The 18,804-nt window shown below is 41.1% G+C and overlaps 1 protein-coding gene across 1 annotated transcript in view; it reads right to left on the bottom strand.

Annotated features, from left to right (window-relative positions):
- Positions 1 to 529: 529 nt before the first annotated feature.
- IL20RB (interleukin 20 receptor subunit beta) overlaps positions 530 to 18,804 on the bottom strand; it is a 22,405-nt gene continuing 4,130 nt past the window's right edge. The window contains exons 2-7 of the mRNA XM_034423638.3: positions 18,413 to 18,539; positions 13,222 to 13,412; positions 11,585 to 11,709; positions 6,928 to 7,078; positions 5,684 to 5,829; positions 530 to 3,581 (exon numbers count right to left, since the gene is read on the bottom strand). Of these exons, the coding sequence (XP_034279529.2) occupies positions 3,453 to 3,581; positions 5,684 to 5,829; positions 6,928 to 7,078; positions 11,585 to 11,709; positions 13,222 to 13,412; positions 18,413 to 18,539 (869 nt within the window). The 3' untranslated portion in view covers positions 530 to 3,452. The remainder of the gene's footprint in view (positions 3,582 to 5,683; positions 5,830 to 6,927; positions 7,079 to 11,584; positions 11,710 to 13,221; positions 13,413 to 18,412; positions 18,540 to 18,804) is intronic.

The following is an 18,804-nucleotide window of genomic DNA, read 5'->3' as shown; positions in this document are numbered from 1 at the left end:
GTGCCAGTTATTACTTATTTGGGTTTAGGGGTTTTCTTGTTTTATTTATTGAGTTATTGAGATGTATTCTGTGTTGGGGGGGTGTCTGCACCACTCAATCTCATTGTACACATGTTGTGCATTGACAATAAAGATTTGATTTGATTTGATGTCTGAAACATTTTATCCTTGAGCAAAATGCCTTTGCTTCATTACGGAATAAACACACGTAGCTTCATTCCTTCCTCTAGCTCTCCTTTGAATATACCTGCATTTCTGCAATTTTGGATGTGAATTGTACATGTTTGAGGTCTACGCATGTAAAATAATTAGAGATTCGCCTTAGTGAGCTTCACTGAATTATTATTTTTTTTCACACCAGGAAGGAAAAAATTATTAGGAAGAATTTTAACAACTGAATCAAAGATTTTCCAGAAAGTATTTTTGATCATTAGCACTGAGGCTTTTAACAGAAAATAACTCTTTTGAGTATTGAGATATTGAAGTTTTCTGATTTCAGACATATAAAGGTGTGACAATACCACTTCAGTTTTTGTGTATTTCCTTTTATTTAATTCAGCAAGACTCTCTTCCTGGTAATGGAATTAAAGCCAACATTATAAAGTTAGTCCTCAACTTATGACCATTTGTTTAATTACCATTTGAAGCTACAGCAGTACTAAAAAGCAGGGATGAAATGCTCCCGGTTCGGACCACTTCAGCTGAACTGGTAGCGATGGCGGCCAGTGGTTCGGAGAACCGGTAGCAGTGGTCGCGTGAAGCTCTCTCTACCCGCCCAGTTGTTACTTCCTGGTTTTAACCCTCTGCACATGCGCAGAAGGGCTTGCGCATGCACAGAGGGTCTGCGCGCGAATGAAGTGAGCACGTGGGCGTGGCGCGTATACTTCTGAACCGGTTGGGAAGGTAAATAGATTTCATCCCTGATAAAAAGTCAGCACACAACCACTGCACCATCCCTGTGGTCACATGATCAAAATTTGGGCACATATTTATGAAAATTGTAGCATCCCAGAATAATGTGATTGCCATTTGTTACCTTCCTAGCCATTTCCAACAAGTCAAGTCAATGGGGAAAGTCAGATTTCCCCATTAATGACTGCATTAAAAAAAAGACAAACTTGAATGCAGCTTGTTTAACTACTGCCTTGTTTAGTGACAGAAGTGCCAACTGATTATAAGCTGAGGACTATCTATGCATTGTTTTTGCCTATCTATGCATCCTTTTTATCTGAAACAGATATACTGAATTATACAGAATTACAGTATAAAGAAGGAACAATTCTGTCAAATTTATGTTACCATTACACAAGTTGCCATAAATCCATTGTAAATAACAAATGATTACTTATGTATTATTTTGTATATATTTAAATCAGGTCTAACGTTCAAATCATGAATCATAAATCACATTCTGATTCTGTTCTATTATTGCATACCATTGGTATTGAAGCAGGCAATGTTCACAGCAATTCTAACATTTTCATTTTCTTAAACGACAGATTTAACTGCCTTAAGGTTGAAAGAAAAATCTGATTGATGGGAAAAAAAGATCAGCTACAATTTCTAACTGTCCCCCTTCAACCTTCCATGAAACTACTGTTAACAGGTTGCCTTTGATTTTTAATAGATGAAGATTGTTGTTTAATAGCTGTATGACAGACCAAGATTTTCCTGGTGCAGTTTTTTCCTGCCTGCAGAATCGGTGGCACAAAATGCTGGGCTGATTAAGATTCTGCCTTTTGTGCACTTGTTAAAGGTACAGGCAGACATATAAGGGAAAAATTTACCAAATCGAAAAGGATCTTGGACATCACTATACAATCTAGAGTTTGCTCTTTTGCTAGAGTTGTTGAATATTATGCATAATATTCTTAGCACCTCATGCTAAGGCATAAGCTTCCTATAAGTCACAACTCCTGGATTTTCATAATGCAATAAACTGAAAACTAAACAAATCACATCATGGCTTAGTGTGAAATGTGAATCAAGCCACTCAACTTATGTGAATTTGCCAGAGGTTGGTTCCCCTCCCAGCCCCATAGTCATAATTTTACATTATCGGATATCTTCCCATACATTTGTTTTCAGCCATAGCAAATCTTAGGAATGATCAGGCTGTAAATACAGATACACAGCGAGATATGTTGCTGTTGTATGGCTGATATAAGAAATATACAAAGGTTTACACCCATCTTAAACCTCCAAGTATGTGAACTGAACTTAAAATTCACAGCTACAGCCACAAAGTAAATAAAAGCTCAGCTCCGTATTTTAACTACGCGTTTAAGCATTTCAGTGCTTGCATGTTAAAAAGCACAAGAAAAAAAAAAATCATTTAAAATCTCACCCGGGAATAGAAAGCATCCAAACTTTGAATTCCAGTTCTGCAGTAAGCATTTCAGCTTGTGGAAAACAGCCATGTTTTGCTCAGATTTGGCAGTTGGAAATAAGACAGCTATCTAGGACCCTCGGAAAGGAGAAAAAAAAAAAAATACTCCAAAATACAGCCGGCAAGCCAGCTATGAGTTAATGAATTTTGTACTTGATTCTAGAATTCGCATGAAAAAGAGGACCTTATCTGATTTGCAGTCATGTGGAATGACAGTATATAGTCAGAGTAGGCCATAAAGTCTAGGAATCAGTGGTGGGTTGCCCCCGGTTCAGACCAGTTCGCAAGAACTGGTAGTAAAACCGGCAGAAGGCTCCGCCCACTGACCTGGACATCATCAAAGTAGATCTGCGCAGAAGAGCACGGGCAGGATGCGAACCAGTAGTAAAGGTAAGTAGGACCCACCCCTGCTAGGAATGGTTATGATTGAGCCTTTCTTTGAACAATTGATTGAATGATCCACTAAATCTCAACCCAAATTTCTGAGTTTCTGGTTCTCACTGATTGTCTTTCCGTAATAGTGGAAATATAGTGGCATCTAGATCACCATTGCTTTCTGAAGACATGAGAGCCTTCACAAAAGGGTTGTAATAAATAATCCTCAAAAAGAGCCATTTCATGCAACTTGCTTTCTTTTAGAGGAATATACTGTACAACTAAGACAGAATACCTCCTGGTATTTTTCTCTGTTCCTCCTGGCTTGCAAGCATGAATTAGAAAACAGACTTGGACTTGTACCTCTTTCCAATATTACCTTTCTAAGGAACCAGAGGAATGGGATTGGCTCAAGATCCTTACATCCCAATTAAACAGACGGTCATTCAGTAAGTGGCTGTAAAGATGGTCTGTTTGCAACCCACAACCTGTCTACACTTCTCTGTCAAGTTAAGGATGAAGAAATCCAGGTTGCTGGAACCTCTCCCTGATATCAATATGTATTTTGGTTCCCATCTTTGTGCAATTGGTCCTTCTCAGTAGAAACCTTGTGATGTGCCTGAAGAGGGGTCAAGAAGGAGAGCAAGACTGCTAATCTCAGTTTGCTGTTAGTGTCTTTAAGGTGATATTAAAGAGTTTCATGGATCCAAAAATGAAGCAAAATCTCTTCGGAAGGCAACACTTGCACTGATTCATCACACTTCTCAATCTCTTCTCCCTTCTCCTTTAGTATCTTAGCAGGTGATGCTGTTAGCTTCTAGAAGGGAAAAAAAAGGTAAGCTAAGTAGAGAATACCCAGAAACATCCTTTCTACTGCAGAAATCAATTCACCCACAGAGATGATGGACCTAACATTCTAATACAAATACTGTAAGAAGTTAGCACCCATCCCTCTCCTAGAAAAATGAAATATTTTAGAAAATATTAAAAGGGCAGAATATTTCCCCTAAAAGAGAAGTAGAAACTCAGCCCCCCACCTTTATCAATGGACCATTAAGGCCTAAGCCAGTCCATTCTACATAACAAAGATAGGATTAGCCCTCTACCCATCTAGCAACAGGACTCACCACATGGCACCTGGGAGACAGACAACCTACAAAGTTAGCTAAGACCCCCGCCCCCTAGGAGTCTAACAGCCAATGGGATACATTTCTTGTACAGGAACAGGAAACTCTAAGGTGGGGCCCAACAGAGGGCATGAAACTAGGGCGCTCCCAGCATCTCTGTCCTTTTTCTTCTTCACCCAACATCATCAAGGCATGTGATCCTGCCCACCAATAAAACCATCTTTTCAAGCAGCCACCATGTTTCCAGTGTCTTTTTCCCTACTTGGAACTGAACCCAGAAGGATATTTCTTCCAACAATAAAATGCAACCTCTAAGCATCAACAGCCTGGACTGGACTGATACCACAGCTTTTCCCAAGATGTCGTCCTTGAGATATATCGCATTATGTTTTCCAGAATTCTTAGCTCAGAAGCTGAGAATTCTGTCAATCTTTGTCCAAAGGATTTGGAGAAAGCCAATTTGGGTAAAACTAAATAAATATGAAACTATACAAGTTCTGTCCCAAGTGTCTTTTGTTATTTTGCACTCTAAATTTCTGTAACTTATCTTCTGATGCTTAGCATCAAATGCTCTGTTAATCTAACCACTCAGTTTATACCAATCTAAATCCTGCGTTGGCCAAACTAGGTTACAAACTGATCTAAAGAGATCCCTCAATACTTAATCATCTTGGGAATCCTTTCAGAAGGTGAAACCTCTGAGCATCAACAGCCTGGATTGGAATGATACAAGTTTGGGTGCCCGTTAAATGAGATTTCAGATACATTCTCAGGAAAACAGGACAATACAAAATCTTCGTAGAAAAATAGTGGTCTATAAATGCTAATTAAAAACTTGGTTGTTTTCTTGCAGACATTTCATTACTCAAATTAGGTAACATCATCAGGACTGGGTAATGAAATATCTGCAAGAAAACAACCAAGCTCAGAGAACCAAGGATCCCTCAAACTCCTATTACACAGAAGAACCTACACTGATAAAAATGTGCCTTCTCCAGCATAACACTATTAAGTACATAGCCAGTTTAACAAGTCTTCCTCCAGTCTGTGAGATGACATAATTTGCCCTTTCTTGCCAGCTGACTTCTATTACACCTCCTTAAAAAGGTGGCAAGTAATGCTGTCCTGACAATTTTAATGCGGAGATAAGTTGAAGGAAATCGTTGGTGGAATTCCTGCTTGCAGGAAAGATCTCACTCATTGCTCTTCCTAATGAGGGGTGAGGCTGGGCTCAGAACTTAATTGATGGGGGTGGGGGATTTCCTGCTTTACTGGGAAACCCCCACTCACCACACAGATCAAGCAATGCTGTCCCCACTCAACCCATGAATGATTCATAGATTACCTCTTTATTCAACATTGGTGCCTGATCACACCTGCTGCTCAAGATAAAATGGATAATCAGAGAAGTTGCCAAAGGGGATTAGAAGAGAGGGCGGAAGAGATGGAGAGAGGGGCGGAAGAGAGGGAGGGAGGGAAAAAGAGAGAGAGAGGGAGGGAATACACATATCACAGGAGCCAAAAGCAAGAAAGAGGAACTGGTCATATTCCATCAACCGGTTGCTACTGAACTGCTGCCAATCATGCATCCTGCATAGCAAGGTCTGAGTTGGGGGATAGATGACTACATTTCAATACTGAATGGGAGACATATGAAATGGAACCGTCTCCGCTTTGTGCTGGGAAGCAGATGTCTTAAAGCCATGTCCTTAAAGAATAACAGCAAAGTATCTTGGACCTCAGGTAGATGGGCTCAGAACCACAAATGAAAACACCGAGCAGAGCTTCTTACCAAAGTATCTGGAAGGACCTCGTCTGGGCAGAAGGAATACTGGCAGATCCGACAGGTTTTCCAAGCAAGAAAAGAAAGGACCAGAACAGCCACAAAAAAAATAATCAGGAAGAGTGGGGCAAAGGTCAACAGTATGACTTTGGCATCTGGAGGCAGAAGGAGACATCAATATCTCAGTGAAGGCTTTGCATTGAAAATTTTTAGGTACAAGAGAGGTGGGCAGCATAAAAATTTAATATAAATAAACAAATGGAATAAGTGCATTTTGCAATCAGCGTTCTCAATAGCTTTTAAGCATTCTCCAAATTGCTTTTCACCTGAGCAAGTTCCTTCTGCAGGTATCTCTTGGACATGTATTATTAGCAAACCTTTCCCAGATCAATTTATCCAAAAAGGAATTTCTATTCACTCCAGAAATAGTCTGGGGCAGAGGGTCTCCAACCTTGGCAACTTTAAGACTTGTGGACTTCAACTCCCAGAATTCTTCAGCCAGCTTTGCTGGGAGTTGAAGTCCACAAGTCTTAAAGTTGCCAAGGTTGGAGACCCCTCGTCTGGAGAACCTCAGAGAAAATTTTTTTAGATCACACAAGAAATAACAAAATCAGTCACTGGGTTAGCAGGGTTATTATAGAAGTCTTCAGGCAGGAGCTGGACAACTGTTTGCTGAATGGACTCCTTAAGGTCTTATGGGGCTTAATACTACAATAATAATTTTACCCCTTTGAATCCCACCCCCCTTCCAATCCTCCCGCAGTAGTTTAGATCATTTGGATTTGCTCCCTCTGGGGCAGCGTTTCTTAGCCTTGGCAACTTTAAGAAGTGTGGACTTCAACTCCCAGAATTCCCTAGCACACATCTTAAAGTTGCCACGGTTGAGAAACACTGCTCTAGAGCAGGGGTGTCAAACTCGATTTCATTGAGGGCTGCATCAGGGTTGTGTTTAACCTCAGAGCCAGGCTGGGCGTGGCCAGTTCAACATCACTCATGTCAGGGGCGCCTGTGGTGGCCCAAGTGCTCTGCCAGCAAAAACAGGCTCCTGCGCTCCATTTTTGCTGGCAGAGGCACCACAGACTGGTCCTTTGCTGTTTCCAGGGTGGTCCCGCAAGCCAGATCTAAGCGCCCCATGGGCCGGATCCGGCCCCCGGGCCTTGAGTTTCACACCCCTGCTCTACAGAGTCCATGCAGTCAACAGCTTCGTCAAATCTGTAAGCCCATCCCACTCCTTTTATCCCCCTTGTTCTCACCTTCTGATTTCACGCACTGCACCTCGCTGAAATTGCTGCTCCTGTTGATCGCTTGCACATAGGTCTGAGCTTTGACACAGTATTCAGCTCCAGCTTCCATCGTTTCCAGGTGCACAGTGGTGGAGCTTTCCCTCACCATTTTGCGGTAAACCTAGGCGTGTAAAACACGGAATGAAAAACAAATATAGGCTGAAGGAAATTTCCACGTGTTAGGTGAAATAGTCTCCTTAACTAGACTGGTTTGCCCTTCCCCGGACCCCTGTTGCTAAACAGGAAAAACAATCGCAGTGGGGTTTTTTTTTTTTTTTTTTGCAGGATGCCTCCAAAATCCAAAGGAAAGCAAATGGTTTTGAATTTCGGGTTTTAACCAGTGGTGAAATGTAAAATTTGTTACTACCGGTTCTGTGGGCGTGGCTTGGTGGTGGTGGGGTAATGTGACTGGATGGCCTGGCCAACTTTTTTTTTTTTATTTTTAAAACCATATTTTCTACAGCCTCTTCAGCTGAAGAGGTTATAGAAAAAATGCTTTTAAAAATAAAAAAAAAAGCCTCTGATGATTGCACAGCTGAGCAATCGGTTCTCTGAACCACCCACTGCCATCGCTACCGGATTGGGCGATCTGGTCAGAACTGGGAGCATTTCACCCCTGGTTTTTACACATTGAAATGTTGTTATACACAAGTGGTCCTCAAGTTATAACCATGCATTTAGTGACTGGTCCAACTTACAATGGCATTGATAAAAGTGATTGCTGACCGTTTTTCACACTTACGACCATTGCAGCATCCCCATGGTCACATGATCAAAATTTGGATGCTTGGCATGTATTTATGATGGCTGCAGTGTCCCAGAGTCATGTGATCATTATTTTTTTTTGCAACCTTCTGTCCAGCAAAGTCAATGGGGGAAGCCAGATTCACTTAACAACTATATTACTGACTTAACAACTGCAGTGATTCGCTTAACAACTGTGGCTAGAAAGGTCTAAAACGGGGCAAAACTCACTTAACAAACTGTCTTGCTTAGCCACAGAAATTTTGGGCTCAATTATGGTCCTAAGTCAAGGATTACCTGTATTTTGAGTATGAGATTCAACCTCAAGGTTTAGAACAGTAAGAAGGAGTGAGGAAAAGTACACACTGGAATGTTTGTAGGCAAATTCAGGTTATCCAATTGCTACATGTATCTTGGGTCTGATAGCCATTTAAGCAGCTCCGGGAAGTTAAATCATTCCGTACTGCAATATACTGCTTTATTGATTAGCAATTTGCAATCAGTAAACCAGTTAAAAGAAAGAACGGGTGTAGAGGAAAACCCGAGCATCACAAAGGAACGACAAAAACACAAAAAGAACAAGAACAAGGAGCCTGGTGGCGCAGCAGACTAAAGCACTGTTATTAACATCAAGCTGTCTGCAATTACTGTAAGTTCAAATCTCACCAGGCTCAAGGTTGACTCAGCCTTCCATCCTTTCTAAGGTACGTAAAATGAGGACCCAGATTGTGGGGGCAATAAGCTGACTTTGTATAAATATACAAAAGTATGAAGGCTATTGCTTAATGCATTGTAAGCCACCTTGAGTCTCCGGAGAATCAAATTCAAATTTCAATCAAATTTAAAAAAAAAAAAAAACAAGCCTGAACCATGCACGAAAAATGCGGCCTATCAAAAAATGTTTTAGCACCACACTAAAATATCAACAAAGATGGGATCCAACTGGGTTTCCTAAATTACAACTTGGGTGTTTGGCAAGGACCCCCGCCTGTAATTTTGATGACTCTCCCGCCCATCAAACCATTTCTTCCAACATTACAAGCAGCACCAAGTAAGCTGGTTCTAGTATCTCTCCAAATCTCTTAAATTTCTCAAGACTTAGGATTCTTTGGGGCATTGTGAGACATTAAAATCACAACCGGACCTTCTCCTGAGAACTTCATGGCAAATATGGTCACCTGGCCCCAATGGGAAGAAAGCTATGCATCAGAGGCTTTGACCAGGCACCCAGGTGACTTTGGGCTCTCCAAGTATAGAATAGAATAGAATAGAATAGAATAGAATAGAATAGAATAGAATAGAATAGAATAGAATAGAATAGAATAGAATAACAGAGTTGGAAGGGACTTTGGAGGTCTTCTAGTCCAACCCCCTTCCCAGGCAGGAAACCCTACACCACTTCAGACAAATGGTTATCCAACATCTTCTTAAAAACTTCCAGTGTCAGAGCATTCACAACTTCTGGAGGGAAGTTGTTCCACTGATTAATTGTTCTCACTGTCAGGAAATTTCTCCTTAGTTCTAGGTTGCTTCTCTCCTTGATTAGTTTCCACCCATCGCTTCTTGTCCTGCCCTCAGGTGCTTTGGAGAAGAGCTTGACTCCCTCTTCTTTGGGGCAGCCCCTGAGATATTGGAAGACTGCTATCATGTCTCCCCTAGTCCTTCTTTTCATTAAACTAGACATACCCAGTTCCTGCAACCGTTCTTCATGTTTTAGCCTCCAGTCCCCTAATCATCTTTGTTGCTCTTCTCTGCACTCTTTCTAGAGTCTCAACATCTTTTTTACTTCGTGACGACCAAAACTGAATGCAGGTAAAAAAAGCCTTTTCTTGCATTTCAACTAATAACAACTCCTATTACATAACGTGTTTCCCCGAAAATAAGACACTGCTTTATATTTTTTTGTACCCTGAAATAAGCACTTGGCCTTATTGCCAATGCTCAAAAGCCCGATTCGGCTTATTATCAGGGGATGTCTTATTTTGGGAAAAACAGGGTAGTATTATTTACATTTATCCATTGTTGTTTTTGTTTGATGGTTCAGTGGCTTCTAACTCCTTGTGACCTGATGGAAGTCAGTTTGTCAGGATGGTGTATCTGTGCCTGTTTCTCAGAGTTCCTATAACCTCCTATTTGTATCATTGGTGCTATTATCTAATTTTCTATTGTCTATTTTTATTGCCTTTGATTTTTCCAAACATCAAGCTTTTTGCTAATGACTCTTGCCTTTGCATCTTACGTCCCAAATATTTTACATTCAACTTCCTTCTTAATGCTTCCCAGGAGCTGCAATGGTTTCACTTTATCTGATGATTAATTATTTGTTCTTCTCGTAGTTCTAAGATACTCGTAACAATTTTCTTCAGTCCCAAATTCAAAGGTGTACATTTTTCTTCAGCCTTTTTGACGATCCAGTTTTCAGAGCTATTATGTTACAACTGGGAAAACCATGGTTGACTGTCGGGGTGAGTTTGCTTATTATTATTTTTATTCCCATATACAATAAATGGGGAAAAAAATAATAGCAATAGCACTTAGCCTTGTATACCGCTTCACAATGCTTTTACAGCCCTGTCTAAGCAATTTACAAGAGTCAGCCTATAGCCCCCAACAATCTGCGTCCTCAGTTTACCAACCTCGGAAGGATGGAAGACTGAGTCAACCTTGAGCTGGTCAAGATCGAACTGCTGGCAGTCAGCCGTCAGCAGAATTAGCCTGCAATACTGCATTCTCACCACTGCGCCACCACGGCTCTCTAATGGCAGCAGTGGGATTCAAAAGCAAGTTTTGATAATGGTTGCAGAGAGGTGTAATGATATGGGCGAATAACCTTGGGAGACGGGGGTCAGGGGAGAGATCCTGTCTAGGGAATGGTCAAATAAGAGAGCACATAACCTGCAGCTGTGTACAGGCAGTAGTCCTTGACTTACGACCGCAATTGAGCCCAAAATTTATGTTGCTGAGACATTTGTTAGTGAGCTTTGCCCCATTTCACGACATTTCTTGCCACATTTGTTAAGTGAATCATTGCAGTTGTTAAATCAGTAACCTGGTCGTTAAGTGAATCTGACTTCCCCATTGACTTTGCTTGTCAGAAGGTCGCAAAAGATAATCACATGATCCTGGGATACTGCAACCATCATAATATATATCACAAATATGAACCAGTTGCCAAGCATCTGAATTTTGATCACATGACCATGGGGATGCTGCAACGGTCGTTAAGTGTGAAAAATAGTTTTAAGTAATATTTTTCAGTATTGTTGTAAGTTTAAACAGTCACTAAATGACCTGTCGTAAGTTGAGGACTACCTACCATATAATGGGCAGAGAAAGAAGCTCAAAAGAGATTTCCTTCACCAACACTGCTGTAAAGGAGATGGTGAGAAATTCAAACTTTCAAGCTTCTGTTAATGTAGCCTTACAATGAAATCGAATTAATTCACCTGGTTGTTTTTCCTGTCTGGTCTACCTAGGAAGGCTGGCAATAGGTGAATGCGCTCATATTCCCAAACAAGATAGCTGAATTGCCACATGCAGGAACCAAAATGATCCCATGTCTGTGCAGGCAGCATTATATGACAGGAAATTTCAAAGAAAGGCAGATGAGTCACAGCAGTGCATTCAGAGTTTCAGTCAAAGCTCAGGGTGACTTAATGATTCAACCTTGCCCAGTAAAGAAACATTCCTGCCTTTCAATCCATCTAAATCAGGGGTTTCAAACTCATATCGTCATGGCGGTGTCATGTAACATATCAGGACTTTTTCCCCCTTCACTAAACTGGGCGTGCCCAGCACGTGACACATCTGGCCCGTGGGCCGGGAGTTTGACAGTCCCGATCTAAACAAACAATTGCAGATCAGAAGTAAGATCAGAACTTACTTTAGATTCTGGGCCTTTCTTCCAGTAAAATATCCAGAATTCAAAGGCAGGTCCCAGGTGTTCCAATTCTACTAGCAAGTGATATCCATCAGTGGTGACGGTCAATGTTGGTGGAATGAGGGATGCTATAAAAGAAAGAAAGAAAAGGGATTCACATATTCAGTAGGTGGAAAAAGGGAAGGTTGGAGGCGGGACAAGAACCGCTCAGAACTGTTGGGTCCAAGAATGGATTCTTGAGGAAGGGCTGTACCACTGTCTCCTTCAAGGGAGGCGTGACTTTGCCACCACGTGGACCTGACCATGTGGCTGTGACCAACCAGGAAGGACCTAAATAGGTGGTTGGGTCTTATGTTCATACACTTTATAGCAGGTATCATCAACTCAACATTGTGACTATCAGGGCATCCCCTGGTTTCAGAAAAGATACCCTATTGAATGAATATTTAGAAATGCTTCAAAATTACGGACATCTTGCAAGTTGTCCAAATCTAATGAGGTGGTTTTATCTGGGAAGTTATTTAGGATTTATTTTTATTTTTTTTTTATACGAGGCTATTGGACATCTGATGAGATGTATGACCCCCAAAAAAGTCATCACCCTGTCTTAAAATAAGAAAGGAAGGAAGGAAGGAAGGAAGGAAGGAAGGAAGGAAGGAAGGAAGGAAGGAAGGAAGGAAGGAAGGAAGGAAGGAAGGAAAGAAAGAAGGATAGAAGGAAGCCAAAGACAAGAATCTATCAGGAGTAAATCCAGCCCTTCATCAGAGGACACCTCCCAATTTAATGACAGTGTGCTGAATTTTTTAAAGCAAGATCCCCTAATTATATTCCTGAGACAAGCATCTTTTGTTTATCCTCTATTTCTCCTGACCTATTCCTGATTTTTTTGTTAGAAAACCCTTAGGGCTAAAGTGGGGGTAGAAGCTGAGTTCTATCATTAAAGCCAGCAATCTTGCTCGGACTTGAAATGTTTCCTGGGTTGTTTGAATGTCGTATTTGCCCCCAGGTGCCTTCTGTAGTAATAAATACGTAATCTGTTACTTGTGCTCTGGTTCTAACTAGACAAGATAACTGCAATGGCACTTTATGCTGAATGGATGTAGCAACCTGTTGCAGCCCAATTCCTTCCCATATGGTCAATATTAGTCTTTTCCTCTTTCCATTGAGTAAATGGACTCTTAAAACGCATTATTTCAGCTGCCTTTTCTTTAAAATGGAGTCCTTACTCTGTTTATGCTGACTTAACTTCTCTGATTGATTGCTCCCAAGCACTCTCCTGAATGTGAATGGTGGCTTAAAAAGCTTACTTACTTACTTATTTATTTACTTATTTATTTACTTACTTATTTACTTACTTACTTACTTACTTACTTACTTACTTACTTACTTACTTAACTTATTTATTTATTTATTTATTTATTTATTCATTCATTCCCACTGAGGAAGGCTGAATCACAATCTCAGTAGAAGTTTAAGGCCCCATTTCCAGTCAGAAAAAGCTGTCACAAAATCCTGCCCCACCCAACGCAGCTGCTTTAAATAGTTGCTAGGCCCGATATCAACAAAACAAGGTTCAAGACTGGGCTCATTCAGACAGGTGCTGGGGTTGTGAGATTTCCTAACAGGGGACACAGACTTACTTGTGACACGATTGAAGAAGCCGTTGAGTGTGGCCCAGAGGGAGGCCTGTGTCCCCGTAGATGCTCTAACACGTAGATTATATGGCACAGTAGCTGATATGTCTTCGGTGATATCACACTGAGTAAGACTAACACCTGTGCATTCTGCAATGGGAATCCAGCTGTCGTTGGCATAGTCTCTCTCATATTCCCTAGATATAGTTAGGAAGAAAACAAAAACAATGCCAGCTTCTATACAGAGAACATCAGACCTTCCTCACATTGCCTCAGGAAAAAAAAGAAAAGAACCTGAGTCATTTGAATTCAATGACATACAAATATAATAAATAAAATAGCAAGGGCCAGCTCATAAGCAATATGATTTCCTTGGTACCCTATTTGTAACTGTAATTGCAGCTCTGAGATTAGGTATCCCTGGATGTATGTACATAAGTTCAAAAATGGACAGATCGACTAATGAGTGGCTCATGTGCAGCCAACCAATGAGATCTGATTCCAAATCGTTAACCTTTTAACAATCTTTAGGCCGTTAGGATATCTAATCCCTAGTAGACAAAGATAGCTCAGAGTATGTTGGAAGTAAGTATAGTAACTCGTTTCCTGAGCCTAAGGATAGAGCAGATGTCTCAAACTCAAGGCCTGTGGGCTGGATTGGGACTGAGGGGTGCTTAGATCTGGCCTGCAGGGCTACCCTGGAAACAGCAAAGGACTGGCCTGTGGTGCCTCTGCCAGCTATAATTGAGCTCAGGAAACCTGCATAAGGCCCCCTGAACTCTGTTTTTGCTGGCAGGGGGCTAGCAAAACAAACTAAAAACAAAACAAAAGGAGAAATGTTTCCCCTTTTACATGTGAGCATGCAAGAAGGGATAGGAAAGGAGAAAGGGAAAGAGGAAAGACAAAGAAAAAGAAAAAGAAAGGAAGATGGGAAGGGAGCAAGGAAGGAAAAATAAGAGGGGAAGGAAGGGGGAAGGAAAAAGAAGGGAAGGAAGGAAGGAAGGAAGGAAGGAAGGAAGGAAGGAAGGAAGGAAGGAAGGAAGGAAGGAAGGTTATGAGAGTGAGGGAGGGCCTGAGGGAAGTCCTGCCTTAGCACTTGGCCACCACAGGTGCCCCCGACATGAGTAATGTCAAGCTGGCCATGCCCACCCTGGCTACCCCACTCTCCGAGGTAAAACACAACCCTGATGCGGCCCTCAATGAAATTGAGTTTGACACCCCTTGGATAGAGCTTTCAGCCTCTCTCTCGTAACTGGCTCCCGTTGGTGGATCTAATGGAAGAAAAAGGAAGTTGTGGCTTTCCAGATGTTAGTTTTTTAAAATACGTTTTTACTTGTGAACCACCCATAGTTGTTGAGTCAGGCAGCGCACAAATTTAACAAATGAATAAATTTAGCTGAATTACAATTCCAAATTTCTCACTATTGGTTAATACTGCCTAGAGCTATTGGAAACACTCATTTTATACATCTGGAAGACCACAAGGTTTGTACCCTTCAGCTAAAAGTTATTTTATTACTATTTCTGTTGTTATTGTTTTATAAAAATGCCTAAAGTTTAATTCATAGATATATTATTTATTATTATTTTATTAGTTTGATTTATATGCTGCCCTTCTCCGGAGACTCAGGGCGGCTTACAATGCTTTTAAGCAATAGCCTTCATACTTTTGTATATACCTGCATAGTAGGGCTTTCGGGGGGCCCCTAAGCGTTCTATTTTATACAAAGTCAGCTTATTGCCCCCACAAACTGGGTCCTCATTTTACCTACCTTGGAAGGATGGAAGGCTGAGTCAACCTTGAGCCTGGTGAGATTTGAACTCGCAGTAATTGCAGGGAGCTGGCAGCTAAATACTACTTTAACAGTAGTTTAGTCCACTGCACCACCAGGCTCTGTGACCATACTCAAGTCTACCCAAGTTCTAAGTCATAGATCATGGTTTATAATTTTCAAAACCCAGATTCTCACACAGTTTAGTCTTGTGGTTAAGGTACCAGGTGAGAAAGTGGGAGACTCTGAGTTCTAGTCCTGCCTTAGCCATCAAAGCCAGCTGAGTGACTTTGGGCCAATCACTCTCAGCCAACTCACCTCGCAGAGTTATTGTTGTAGGAAAAATAGGAGGAAGGTGTGTTGGATATGTTCACCACCCTGAGTTACTTGTAAAAATTAACAGCGGGATATAGATGAATAAATAGATGAAGTATCATTTTAGCATAATGTGTGTTTATACATAACAATGTGTGTTCATACCACATTGAATGAACACACATTGTTCATTCAATGTGTGAATTGAATGAATTTACACATTAAATTTGCCTCTTTTTCCAAATTTGCTTCTCATCCTCTTCCTTCTGTCCTTCAATGTATTTTCCCATGTTTCTGGCTGAGATTTATTTATTTATTTGTAAAATTTACCGGCGGCCCTTCTTACCACTGAGTACCTCTGGGCAGCTTAAAAAGATAAAAACTATACAAAACCTAAAAGGCATAAATAAAATACCTGAGGCCCAAATTAAAAGACAGGGAGGGACTGAGTAGGAGGTGGGATCCATTAATCTATCAAAACAGCTCCAATGTGAAATATTTCCATTAGAGTCCCAAGCTAACTGGGAGAGCCAGATCTTTAGCCTCTTATGGAAGATCAGGAGGGTTACAGCTGACCTGGGGGATGGGGAGAGGTTCCAAAGGGCAGGTGCAACAGCAGAGAAGGTTCTTCTCCTGGATCCTGCCAGCTGGAATACTTTGACTGATGGGGCCCGCGGCATGCCTCCTCTGCCAACACAGGTGGGATGGGCCAATCCAATGGGATGAGATAGTCCCTCAAGTAATTTGGACCCATGCCATGAAGGGCTTAGATGCCTGAGACGTTAAATTCAAAGAGAATTCATTTTGCCCTAAAGATATTATTGACAAAAATCTCATCCATCCACCCTCCTTGCCCTGGAGCAAAGAAGGGCTGTTTACTGTTGAGGACATAGCAACAAGCCTTCAAGAATGAGAAGAAAGCACATTGCTGTGGATGGCCCAAAGTACCTCCTGGAGATGATGATCTACCTGTGCTTTCACCTGCCCCTTGGTCGCTGTGCTTGTTCATGTCACAGAGAAAGGAGAACGTAAAGATTGTAACTGAATCTCCCTTCTGGATAAAAGCATTTCTTCCACCCCGACTGCAACCGCACATCTGCATTACAATGTGATGAAGCCCAAAGGCATGTAAGCCTGGCAGGGGATACCAATCCAACCACACATGGGTGTTAATTTGTTGCAATACTATTGCATGCCTAGCTTGCCTATACATGCAACAGAATGCCATGGCAAAGTTTTAAGGCGGGAAAAGAGATTTCGTCACTCCCAACAGCAGATAGAACATTCGAAATGCTATTCTTAAATTCCTTGGGAGTAGAAAACAAGGTTAGTAGACGGGGATTGGGTTTAGAATTTTCTCCCAATATGGATGGAAACTAATCAAGGAGTGAAGCAACCTAGAACCAAGGAAAAATTTCTGGGCAAGTGAGAACAATTAATCAGTGGAACGATTTGTGGGAAGTTGTGGGTGCTCCATTACTGGAAGCTTTTAAGAAGACAGGACAACCATTTGTCTGAAATGGTATAGGGTTTCCTGCTTGAGCAGGGGGTTGGACTAGAAGACCTCCAAGATCCCTTCCAACTCTTGTTATTCTGTAGAATTTTCTCCCAATGTTTTTCTAATTGCAGTTTGGTTTCTTAAGGAGAGTAGAGTAGAGTAGAGTAGAGTAGAGTAGGGTAGGGTAGGGTAGGGTAGGGTAGGGTAGGGAAGGATAGGATAGGATAGGATAGAATAGGATAGAATAGAATAACAGAGTTTATTTATTTATTTATTTATTATTTATTGGTTTGATTTATATGCCACCCTTCTCCGGAGACTCAGGAGTCTCCGGAGTTGGAAGGGACCTTAGAGGTCTTCTAGTCCAACCCCCTGCTCAAGCAGGAAATCTATACCATTTCAGACAAATGGTTATCCAATCTCTTCTTAAAAGCTTCCAACGTTGGAGAATTTACAACTTCTGGAGACAAGTTGTTCCACTGATTAATTGTTCTAAAAGAAAGGAAAAGAAAAAGATATCACTCTCTAATAGTCTAAAGTGATACAGTCTACTGTTTTGGGAGATCTGTCCATCTTATATTCCTGCATTTGTATCCCGATTAGGAGGAATTTTGGAGCTCAACTTTTGGAACAAGTAAACCCATCCTCCACGCACACACTAAGATGCTTCGAATCTTATCTAAAATTGGTCTTGCAGTTTCTAAGAAGCTTTTTTTTTCTACCTAATTGTCGGAGTGCTTGAGAATTTCTTTTAGATTTCCCTCAATGGACTTTTCTGAGCTTACCGCATGGGTGGAAGTGACAAAGGATGCGACTGCTGATTTTGTAGTGTTGTGTTAACACATTTTCCCATCTTTCCTAGCTGCCTATCCTTCCTCCACCATAAATGCTTAACAGACAAAGTTGTCTCACCCCGGCAGCCTTTCTAGTAACAGGACGTGCTGAATCAGATGAAAGGCTTAACCAGTCAACTTTTTTTCCCCAAACAATGGTCAGTTCAATAACTATGGGAAAGTAAATGTGGTACATAAAAACTAAGACTTCTTAAAAATACAGATAGAAGACAAAATTAAAGTCAGCATTATGTGATCAAGGGGCAAAATGGGATTAGCAAATCATTTGGATACTGTAACTGTCAACCAAGAAAGGGCCTTAGTCTATCTTCCTTTTTTTTTAAAAAAAAAAATGGTGGCCCTCAACCATATTTCAGGGAACCAAATTTCATTGATCAACTTGGCACCATGTGAGGCATTTCTTTTTATTTCTTTTGAATGCCCTACTAGGCAACCATCTGCTATGAGTACAAGACAAAATGGAGAACAATTCACCCTGTTCATGTTCTTCATAGCATAAATAACTTCATAAACCTCTGTGGTGCCTCCTCATTATTAGTTAACTATTGTATTGAGTATAGCAGAAAATTGTAGCTTTCCTTCCTCTTGTAATCTCGATTTGTGGGACTGTAACTTCTACTACTTGCAGCTGGTATGATCAGGTGTATCTTAGTCCAACATATTTGGTTGGTATAAGTTGCAGTTGTCTAGGAGCACATATTTAGTTATCAGTCATGCTGAGTTGTCTTTAGGCTACTCAAGATGAAAGAAGAACTTACCCTTGAAATTCGACCGAGTATTTTACAATCTCGCCAGGCACAATCTCCGCAACTGGGCTCCAAATGAGAAAGTGCTTCATATTCGTGGACAGAATTGTAATATTCTGAGGGGGTGCTAGTAACGCAGCTTTATGTAGGGATCATCAAAATGACATATAAAGAGAGAAAAACAACAATTACCTCACAAATTAGAGACACTGAAGTTGTTATTAGGAAATCACATCAGATTTAATAGTTTATTGTCATTGTATGTAAATACACAGTATACCCATATTACGAAATTCACATAACACCCAGAAACCAAGCCCAACACACATGACAATCCCGACACACCCCCACCCACCAAAAATTCCCCACCCCTCAACCACCCAAGCATCCACACAGCAGACCAA

The sequence above is a fragment of the Pantherophis guttatus genome, chromosome 10 (assembly GCF_059756535.1).
Source record: "Pantherophis guttatus breed Tessera chromosome 10, ASM5975653v1, whole genome shotgun sequence".
Lineage (NCBI taxonomy): Eukaryota > Metazoa > Chordata > Lepidosauria > Squamata > Colubridae > Pantherophis > Pantherophis guttatus.
Note: the sequence above shows the minus strand (reverse complement) of the source record. Positions and strands in the feature narration are given on the sequence as shown.